The sequence below is a fragment of the Psittacula echo genome (genome assembly GCF_963264785.1).
Source record: "Psittacula echo genome assembly, chromosome: 2".
Lineage (NCBI taxonomy): Eukaryota > Metazoa > Chordata > Aves > Psittaciformes > Psittacidae > Psittacula > Psittacula echo.
Genome location: NC_137737.1, coordinates 111,894,063 through 111,905,728, shown reverse-complemented (window position 1 = coordinate 111,905,728; position 11,666 = coordinate 111,894,063). Strand labels below are relative to the sequence as shown.

The 11,666-nt window shown below is 39.6% G+C and overlaps 1 protein-coding gene across 1 annotated transcript; it reads right to left on the bottom strand.

The window, feature by feature from the left end:
* Positions 1 to 110: 110 nt before the first annotated feature.
* On the bottom strand, positions 111 to 11,666 carry RIOK3 (RIO kinase 3). Its single transcript, XM_080611878.1, is given in 15 exon segments — positions 111 to 794; positions 2,573 to 2,680; positions 3,102 to 3,191; positions 3,280 to 3,360; positions 4,359 to 4,518; positions 5,005 to 5,193; positions 6,485 to 6,612; positions 7,505 to 7,648; positions 8,287 to 8,396; positions 8,932 to 9,036; positions 9,162 to 9,307; positions 10,180 to 10,301; positions 11,394 to 11,450; positions 11,452 to 11,485; positions 11,487 to 11,666. Coding segments are annotated over 15 exon segments (1,656 nt in total). The 5' UTR covers positions 11,567 to 11,666; the 3' UTR covers positions 111 to 692.

The following is an 11,666-nucleotide window of genomic DNA, read 5'->3' as shown; positions in this document are numbered from 1 at the left end:
GGAAGTCCTCTGCTGGTTGAGTTCAGAACTATTTCTCTTGTAACACCCAGTTGTATTTACGGATAGGATCAGAGCCACATTCTGTGTACTTCAAATTAAAAGGTCCAGACTTTTGCATTTATAAAGAAAGTGGTTTGTTAAATGAACATTTTCATATAACTGCAGTGCATAGTTTTCATTTTGCCCTTGATGGAGAAGGATGAAAGATTCACCCACACTGTGTCCATACACAATTTTTAGCTTTACAAGTAGCAATAGGAAAAAAAGAGGGACTGTCCTAGTGTGCTTTACCACTAAGTATCTTAGACAATCTAGATGATTTTTAAAGGTTTTTTTTTGGGGGGGGGTTTGTTTGCCTTTTTTTTTTTTTCCAAAACTAGAACATAAAAGCTCTCAATCATGCAAAATATGACCACCTTGGCTACATTCGTCTACTGAAACTGGGCCGCTGGTGAAGTTGTCAGACCCTCTGAAGAGGTAGTGAGAGTCCATTCTCACAGTGCCAGCCTGACGTGTGGGCTAAGTTAAAACATAAAACCACTGAGGCATCACCATACGCTTGCTGTGTTTTCCATTTTGGCACTCACAGTCAACCACACTCTCTCTTGACATGGGTAGTTGGCATTTACCACTGCACCAACATAGAAGCAGTAAACTTGTGTTTTGTTACAGTAGCAGCTATACTGTCAGTGCTATTCATCATATATAGGGGGGTCTCCACTGCTTGAAAACCTTGACAGTTTCTTTCCATGATTCTGCACATGGTCTTCATTCCTCTTCTCCAAGGCTTCAATCTAGAGAGACAAAAGTAAATCCATGCTGAAATCATAAAACCACACCTGCACCAGAATGGTTCTAAATGGTGTTAAAAGGTAGCTTGAGGTGACTGATCAGGTATAGACAGCACTGCTACTTCAAAAACTTGGTCACATGTAGAGAGCAACATACTTTGGACGTACAGCTGGAAACATCTGTTTTCAACAAGTTCCTAAAACCAGTAGCACTCCTTTATAGTTTCTCACGCTATGCAACTGAAATCAGAATCATAGAATGGTTTGGGTTGGAAGGGACCTTCAAGATCATCCAGCTCCAACCCCTGCCATGGGCAACCACTAGACAGGTTGCTCAAAGCCACATCCAGCCTGGCCTTGAACACTGCCAGAGACAGGAGTTGCAGGGAGGACTGAATGATTCTTAAGACTTCAACTGTATTCCCCAGAGTTTTTCCAACTCTGAACACCTCTACTGTAACTCAGCCAATCCATCAGCACTGAAGAAATTTCAAGTAATACCAAGGTTACAAATCCACTGTAATCATTTTTAGTAGTGAAAGCTGAAGGGAGTTATACCCCAATGCTTTGTACAGTCAAAGTAACACAATATAGTAGCCTATTTTGATCTTGTTATGTTTGGATTAATTCCTGTTATACTCCAGGGGAGATAATTCTAGTTACTCACAGTTAAAGTCAAAGTCTGAAGTTTAAGGCTGGGCTGTTCAAATTCACCTTTATGTAAACAGCAGTGTAAGCCTTTCCCATAAAACTTACATGTACAAAAGATGACACAAAACAACAAAAAAAACCCACCCCACACCCCAGTGCTCATGACGCAGTCAGTGAGGGAACTGGTTTTTGCTGATACATAAGGACTGTGGAACAGTTACACTGTGTTCCCTTTATCTTTTCCTCACATTGAGGACCTACCCCAGGAGTTAACTAGTTCCAGATTCCCACCTACTACATAGAATCATAGAATAGTTAGGGTTGGAAAGGACCTTGAGATCATCTAGTTCCAACCCCCCTGCCATGGGCAGGGACACCTCACACTAAACCATGGCACCCAAGGCCTCATCCAACCTGGCCTTGAACACCGCCAGCTGAAACCTACACTGTCATTAGGAACTGAGTAGAACTGCCATGTTGCCCTTACTTTAATTAATAAATATAGAATGTTTGATCACTTAGTTTTTAAATGTCTGATACCGGGAAACATGCCTTGATGAGTTACAGCCAAAATCTGAAAGTTAAAAGCCAAAGGTGACCGAAGATTCCTAGTCCATATTTATGTTAGCACAATTCTAGGCTTAAAAATTGAAAACGCTAGCAATGTTTTCAATGAAAACATTGAAAACCAGTTACATTAAAGAAAACTTCTTATGGAAAAATTTGAATTCAAGTTAGAATCTAAACCATGAAAACTAAGCAGTAGAATTATTTTAACCCAGCTTTCCTTTCTCTTCACAGCCTTTAAAATATGTATGGGAAGACAGCAAAGCTAGCTTTTAAGAAAGATTTAGTTATCTGTTTTAGTTTAACACTGAAAGCAACAGTTGTATGCAACATAAAGCCTTTTATACTTGGGAGCAGAGGAAAGGGAGTGGAGAGGTCTGTCAGTTTGATCTTCTGAAAACATTTGAGCTAGGTTGAAAGAAACTTTGAATAAGAGATGCAGAATGATTGCTGAAATTATACTCACACACACTAATCATACAAACTACATGTGGAAAGTTACGGTATTAGAACAGCTGCTATGAGCCAACCAAACTGAAATGTTAAGACGCAGAAAGCTATACCTCTTCTTGGAAGTCTACTTCGTTGTCAGCTGTAATATTTAAACCTGAGACAGCATTGAAGAGTTCACGCTCATTAAGTGCTTCTGCCACACCTCCCTTCTGGAAGAACTAGGCAATATAAAAAAGGCACATTAAACACTTTATTACATGAAACAAAACATTCATTTCCTTCCTGACATCACAATTACACTATTTAGTCAAAATTACACTTTTGCTTTTGTTGAACTAAAGATAGAAATAACTGAAAGTTTTAAGTACTAGTGGTACCATTTCATTCTTGCACACTTTTTTTTCTCCTTTCAGAGAAGAGAAGAATCAATACAAAAAATACATAAGTAATCACATATATACGATTATACCACATATATGGTCACCATATATATGGTCATATTATCTCATATATATATATATATATATGGTGACCATTTTTTAATGGAGTTGTATTGGTTGTTTATTAGTTAGCTCTGAATTGATTTTATCTTAGAAAACTTTCTGCGTAAGAGAAGACAGTCAGTTGAAGAGGTCCTACCTGTGAAACGTTCCTACAGTCTCTGAACAGAAACTCAAGTCCATGAGGATGGGTTGGCTCCACAGACTGGCTGACATCAATTAGCCACACCTGTAGTCACATAGAGATAGCAATTCACTTGGTATTAACATTCCACATTAGATGAAACCTTTCCTTCCCACACTGAGGATAAGCTCACCTTCCCATCATGCCAAAGCATGTTGTATTCACTCAGATCAGCATGGACCAGGTTGCACTCCTTATACAACTGCTGCATCATCTGCAAGGAATCAAATTAATGAATGAAGTATGCTATACTCCAAATAAATATCTTTTGCATGACTATTTCCCCAATCACCCACCCAATTTACATCTTGGATTTTTTTTTCCTCTAAGTCTTCAGTAAAGTTCCATACAGGAAATCACAGATTTGGTAAACTGCCAGCAAACTAAGCTTTTATCACCGAGCTTAGCTTTGTCAAGTCAGAAGAATCAGTCTGGTAAACTCACGTCAGCTCTGCCAACCAGTCCACATCCATGAGACAGATAAACACGTTCTCAAAATATACCTGTTCTTCTCACCCCATCACACAGGAAAGAAGTATCACAGTTTTAGATACTGAATCCTAACTAGTATGCATATTCACTTAGAACATGGCCATGTTGCTCTATTGGTCCCAAGATTTGAGGCACAGACCATCTGTATTATCAAGATGCTGGGATGGATGGTTGGTTTGTTTAGTCAGTTTGATTTGGTCTATAAAGTAATAGCAAGTGGACAGTTAGCAAGTACATGTTTGAAACAATTACAGCAGGTAACAGGAAATCAAAGCATCTACCATACAATATTCTGATTCATTCTCTGAATTCTAGATTTGCTAAAAAGCAGGCTGGGGAGAGCCTACCCACTGGAAAGTGCTTAAGCATTGTAAATTAAGTATTTGGTATGCCCTGACAGTCTTCAGAGAACCTTCTAAACCACATATTGCTTCTATAAAAGGAGGACTACTTGCTCATAATTCCTCTGCTGCTAAATATCTCTTTGTCATCAAGTTCCAGCACATCTTCCACTGGAATTAAATTTATTTGGTTTAAGGGCACAATTTCTTATTTATTTTGAGTCACACATTAAACAGCAGCAAAATAAGCCTTTGGACTCTGTATCTTGGCAGTGGTACAATCATCCTGAAAAATAAATAAATGCTGATTTGTCCTTTAAGTTATTCCCATAAAAGAAAACACAACCCAGAACTGGAGGAGAAATCAGCATTGTCTTACATTAAGAATCTGATGGTAGGCCTTTTTCATATCTTCACTACTAAGTGTTACATCCTTTAGTTTAGGAGCTGGGACTTGATCCTGGCCAATGAAAGACATAACCAAGACGTGTTTCTTAAGGAGAACCACTTTAGGACAAGGAATTCCTGCATTTTGCATTCTGTGGATCAGAAAATTGATACTGATTAAGAAAAACAATACAAAACCCCCCAAACCCTACAGTTCTAGTTCCTGCTTGCTCATTTTCAGCCTTAGAGAGCCGAGTGAGAAACTTGATCCAGAGTCGAAAAGCCACTGAGATAGGCCAGCTGAAACCTGAATAAATAAATATATATATATACACACATATATCACAGTATTTCACATAGGAAAATTTGAATCTTAAAGTCCCAAGTAGGTCTAAAAAAATAAAAATCATTTTTATAGCTACAGCCTAACTTCATGGGCTTGTACATTCTGCTACTAAATCAACAGAAATGCTGCCAATTCATTAAACTGTGAGAAACCAACAGCTTATTCAATCTCTGCCAGGCTGTACATTACTTAGCCTAAAATCAAATCAAATCTTCTACCCAGACATATTTTCCTTAAAACAGAAAATGGGAAACCAACAGGTATATGGCAGCTACACCATTTTTTTCCTTACCTTGTTAAGTTATGCATTTCTTTCTCAGCCCACATACGAATAATCTTTCGTGGATTCAATCTGCCAAAGCGGTCTTTAAATCTGTAGTCATCCTTAATGTACTTGTCACGGTTCTTGAATTCATTAAGAGTTGTTTTAAACACTTTGATGGCACATTCTGGAGGTATAACTTTATCTTCAGTTGCACCTCTTAGGGAAAAAGTCCAATATATAACAAAGTTAACTATTTACATCTTCACAAGCTAACACAAGGGTTTCTTTTCTTATTTTTTAAAAATTTCAAGATAAAGCAATATTTAATATAAAATCTGCTTTCCTATCAAATTTGGAAGCCAATTCTGGTGAAGTTTCTAAGAGTTCTATAATTAAGCTTGTATACACATTTGGGTTTTAGCATTTTGATTATATGTTGCTTATCAAATAGGTTCCATCTCCTAATCTGTTAATACTCTATTTAAATGTCATAGCTAAGAAGAGCTCTATTAATGGATGTACTTGCTTCAAGAAATTATGAGTGAAAAAAAATCTTGCATTAAAAAAAAAAATAATGGAAATATCACAATGTTTGTTAAGCACTAAAAAAAAAAATTATTAGAGTAATCACTAACTGCAGGTGAATCCTTTGGGACGTTGGCAATTGTCCTCTAAGAGGTAGCAACAACCAATGGAGTACTGGCTGCGTCGAAGAAAGAGTGGAAAGCGCTTGTTCAATGTTATGTGGTGGAAGATGAAGCTGGTATGTTGGTAAAGAATGCCTGCTTGTCAAATTTAAAAACTTTGTTGGCGAATTTGTTCCTGGAGTTTTCTCTGAATCAAAGTATCGCAATGTTTGTTAAGCACCACAAAGACATGGTGCATCTTTTCTCCCCACCCCCAACTTACCCCTCTCTCGACATCCCTTGATTACCTGTATTTGGGGTTTATTAATTCTTTCTGAAACACCACTATTTTGAAGTGATTTAAATGCACTGCCATCACTACCAACATACCACAGTCCTTCCAGCACGGTAGTCTTTAAAACAGGACTCTTGCATGACTTGCAAAGTGAACAGCACCCCAACACTGTTCTCAAGGTAACCCAAAAGTAAAAACAGCACCTCCACTGAACTGCACAGATGGAGCTGATAATTCAGCAGTTTGTGTGGAAAGACAATCTGCAGGCAGCCTAAGATGATCATGACAGCTCTGTAGTCTGGGGCAGTCAGTAGAAAGAGTTCCTCAGAATTTCAAGACTTCTTTCTTACAAAAGAAGTGCGTATTTTCCCACAGAAAGTTACAGCGGATTTGTCCCTGTTCATTAAATGGTCTCCATGGTCTCCAAAGTGAGATTTCTTTTACTTTATGGTTGGTATCATTTGGTTTTCAGATTCTTATATTATTATTTGCAAGTACGTTAATACAAACTTTAAGTATTTTTGTGGTTTCTTCTTTTAAAACCATCTCTGGTAAAGCTACTGTTAGTAACAAACAATATACTTACTCTCCTCCATATGCATGAAAAACAACAGATTCTTTTCCTGTGCTGATGCAGCCTGTGATGGTCTCCAGCATCCCAGAACTGATCATCTTGTACATAAGTAAACGTGTTTTAGGATCCACTGCTTTCTCCTACAGACAAGAAAGGAATATTCATTAACATATTTCTTTGCTTTACAGTTGGGTTAGAGTATTTATACACTGCAAGTGTTCAACTAGGTGGAAAGAATAATGTATTAAGAGCATTCTTTCAATTGATAGAGAGGGAAAAATCCCAAACAAGCAAACAAACAAATCACAACAACAAAACCAAACCAAGCAGATGAAACAAAGCCAAACTGCTCCAGCACCGTCATCTTAAGATTTAATACTCTCAGGTACCTTACCAGTTGTGTTCCATATACAGTATTCTAGCAATTTCACATAAAGTACAGACTGTAGCTCAAGAGCACTTTCTACAGTGTTTTCAAGAAGTCTTTACAAATCATAAATCAAAATATCCCAAATATTATATACTTCATATATCAAAAACAATAAAGCAAAACACCCAGATTTAAAGTCCACAGCAGGCATTACCAGAGGCCCTGCTCTAAACTCACCCATAAAACATATCAACTGACTTCCTAAAATTATTAAGTCAAAGTTTATTTGGACACCTCATCTTCCTGAAACTTGCTATGAAGACATATTTGGATCCACAGGGTTCAGCTGCAGAGGATTAACCCTCTGGATGGTTTCTGTAAGTAATTTCTAGGCAGTGTATTCATTGTAGCTATTAGAGACAAGTTTAGAAAAACAAAGAAAAAAAATGGAAGTGGCTTGACCTTACTTTTATCTATCTGGTTCTCACAGTAATGCAGTTTAAATAAAGACAGCCTTTTACTAGTAGAAGCTGGCTAATACAATTCCTCCAGTAATGTTTAACTGTTTTACTAAAGATGGAATGTTTCAAGAAATTACTCAAACTGTGTTCAGCTATTACACCAGATAAAAAGTATAGAGAAAGACTTGATTAAAAACATACAGCAGTGGAATGCTCCTTCTTTTCATGGAGTCTTGCACTTCGACGCTCCTCAGAGTATGCATGTTGCTTTAAGGCATTGAAGACTTGATTTGACAGCTTTAAGTCCATCCCAATTCCATCCCCAACTTGGAATTCAGGTGCAAACTACAAGTAGAAATAATAGGAATTTAAGCATTGTTACTAGCAGACACCAAAAGTTGCCACAAGGAGAAATTTCTCATTCTAATTTGGAAAAAAAACTACAGTAGATTAGGACCCTATGAAACCCACTTTGTGTAATGCTGTCACTCCATTAAAAACTGTACTGCTCTGAACTCAGAACTTGAAGTTCTGCCTAAATTGATATGAGATTACCTAACATCCTGTAAAAATAGCACTTACAGTATTTCCTTATTTGCAGAAATTGCACCAGTTACATTAAAGAAAACAAAAAGTTTACACTATGAAAAGCTGCAAGTTGAACAATTGACTGAAAATTAGTTACTTGGCTCATCAGGCAAAATGAATTTTAAAAAGCGTAAAACTTAGGTTACACAACAGTTACACTTTTCAAAAATAGCCTTGGTGTTTTATTTGCCAATACCAAACTTGCTGATAGTTGTTTTGCCAAAACAGTTCTGTGCAAGTTCTTCAATCATGGTCATTTACAAACTATTATTAAGCAAATCTCCTGCACAACTCGAACTGCATATTTGAATAACTAATCCAAGCATTAGTTCTTTGGTTGAATTACAACATTCCAGTTTCACACACAAAGTAAGTTTCCCCAAGTTTTTGCTTACATTTTCCATGCGAGCAGTGTTCTTTCTTCCACATACCACTTCATCATGTTTAGTAGTAATGTCTTTTCCTTTTCCTATGAAGCCCCTTCTAGGTGTAGTAGTAGGCTTATCTGGCAGCAGGGAGAAAAAAATCAAACTTTACATATAAAAAAAACATTAATCAATGCTCATAAAGGTTCCACAATGCCCACAAAAATAATAGTTTTATTTATTAAATGGAATAAAAGACTTCAATAATATGATCTTAATGCAGTCTTCCTTATCCTAAGCATGACAGCCGCTTTTGCTATGTATGACTTACTTCTGTCTTCTCTGGGGTGTCAGACACACTTTTGGTGTGCTAAAGATAGGAATATTCAATATGTGCAGATACCCCAGCCAAATGTACATGACAGTTTTGCATATCCCAGCAGTACTTGCCACGTGCAATAGTTGTTTTGCCAGATTCAGCCACCGAAGCCAGTATACTGGCAGACAGAAACCTGAAGTTATCCGCCTAACTTCCTGCATAACACCTCCCAATTAGGTGACCTGATTTTACATGAAACTGGAATGTCTCCTTACGTTCAAAAAAATTAATTTAATTATGTCATATTCTTAGGTCTATTAACTGAAGAAAGCGTGGTCTTAAAAACCACCACATACCTGCTCTATAAGGATCATGACGGGTATCCTGCCAATCGACCTCGTCCTCTGAGCTGTCACTGTCATAGGGATGCACCTTCCGATAGTTTTCAAAGGATATGGAGACTTGAAAAACAAAAGAAATAAGCATGTCCATGATTATCAGGGGTTTGCTACTTCCTCACAGTTCTGTCAACTTGAGCAGAATGCCAGTATCTCCAAAGCAAAAATATTTCTTCTAATGAGGGTACCTTTGCTATCTCCATTGATCTTCTTCTCTTCACGCCGAAGCTGTGCATCATATTCCCTGTCAAATTCCATCTGCAGCATCTGAGCTAGCATTAGGTCACTAGAAGTGTCAGTATTTTCTCCTGTAATAAACGGTCCTTCAGCAACACTACGTAAAATTAAGCAGAAATTTTAAAAGTTAGACACAGTAATCTAAACAGACACACTGCTTTATACCCTTTCATCAAAGATCATTTATACCATTTTCATACCAAAGACTTCATGCAGAGCTGCACAGAAATTAATAGATCTCAACTGTCTGCTCCCCCTCCAAGCCATCACTAAATAGTAATATAGCATGACTGAATTTCACTTTGCTACTCCCTTACAATGCAAATACAACTTAAACTTCTAGTTGTTTACCATTCTATATGAAGCTTTAGGCTCTATTTTTAAGATGGCCTTCATGAAATTGAAAGAAGGCATACAGGTATGTATGTATGTATATATATATGTGTGCACATATTTCATAAACAAACATATAAAAGCAAATTTAAAATAAACAAACAACAAACTGTTGCTTTGCCTTGTTTCACAGAAAAGACCATAAACAAAACATGTAGGAGTTTAAAACTGGTAAGATCTTGGCCTGTATGTTTAGAACATCCAGGTATCAGGGGGATACAGGTGATGCATCTGACAGTTCTCAAAGTAGTTTTGTACACTGTTAACAAGTCTCTGGAATGGAAGAAAAAAAAACTTCAAGTGACAACATTTCTCAAAATGAGCTTACAGAGACTGGCGTAAAGCACCCAAAACAATACAAAGAAAATATCAGGGAAGAAGGAAGTGTGACAGAGAATCTAAGGAAGAGTTTTAACTGGGGAAACCAACTTCACTGAAGACGACCTGAAGAAATAGAGTTAACAGGCAAAGAATTTAATATATCACAACACATTAAACACGTGGTAGGAGAAAGCACAAGAGATAGAAGATGGCTTCATAACTACAGAAATCACTAATCCAGGACTTAAAACTTACGCAACCACTTCAGGAAAAGCAGCATTTTCTTCTTCCAGCTGCAGCTCTTTTGCCAGCTGTTCACTCATTACATCAGCAAAGGAACATGATATTGCTGTTGTGTTAGGGGCTCCCCATGGACACTGTGAATGAATATTTTCTTCGAGTAAGCAAGAAATGCAGTGGCAACGCAGTAATCAGGATAATTAGCTATCACTGGCTCTAAAATAAGCTCATATAATCTTATAAGAGCTTGCCTGCTACAGGTACCTAGGGAAGTATGATGAATTAAACTACATAAAATACCTGAAATAGTAGTTTCATAAACTCAAGAGGGAGAACTGTGATTGAAAGCATGTTCATGGTCACTTACTAATGGGGGGTGGGGGAGGAAGTCGGTATGTCAGTACCCTTTGAAGACAGTGGCAAAGCCTTTCCATAAAGTTTGCTTAGAGTCTATACAGAAATTCTCTTGGAATACCACAACAGTAATGGCTCATGCACAGCTTCCTCCTCCGTTTCTGGAGCCGTTAAAAGACAGCCATCATTAACATCCCCTCAAAATCGCAGGAGCACGCACACAACTTTGCTTGGAGAGGCGGCGGTTGAGGAATGAGGACTCCAAGTTGTGACTCATTGCCTACCGCCTTGATAGCCAAATTCACTGGGATCCAATTCCCTGCTTTACCATCAGAGTTTGGCAAGAAGCACATTTATCGGGTTTTAACAGCAGCTCTCTCCACCAAGGACATAATCGTTAGCCGCAGCGAACCACTTCGTATCTTGCCCACCAACGCGGCTCATTACTCGCTTCGGCAGTGGAGCCAAACCCTCAGTTTCCCAAATAACTGCAGCCCTGGCTTTACTGACACCGCTGGGCGTCCTCTCCGCGGCCTCAGCCGCCCCAAGGGAGGCGGACGGGAGAAGTGCGGCCGTGAACCGGAGCAACCTGCGTGCCGTCTCCCTGCGCGGGCCAGAGACGGCGCCCGGTACCCCAGCTTGCCTTTGTTCTCCCGATCCGCCTCCCAGGAACCGGGCCAGCGACGGCCGCATCGCCACGGCCCCGGAGAGTCGAGGTGCCGCTGGGCGGACGTGAGGTGCCGGAGGCAGCCCCACGGGCAGCCGCCGCCGCCACCACCACCACCACCATTAAGGCCCGATCGGGCCTGCACCCTCATCTCCTCTCCTCTCCTCTCTTCTCCCCTCCCTATAACTCGACCAAGCCCGGCCCTCACCTTGTTCCGCCAAGCAGAGCCCGGCCCGGCGTCGGCGGCAACTCCGACCGAGTCCATCTATACACGTCAAGGGTGGGCGGGGGGGGTCAGCACGGAGCGTTCCTTAAGCAGCGACACTCCGAACGCGAAACCTTCCGGGTTCTCTCCAGTTGCCTCTTCCCGTCACCTGCCATCAGGCTGCCTATTGGCCGGCGGCTCGGCGCCTCAGCCGCCTTTCTGGTGATGTCAGCGGGGCGGCCCGGGTGGTTACCGATGGGTGCTGGAGTACCCCTC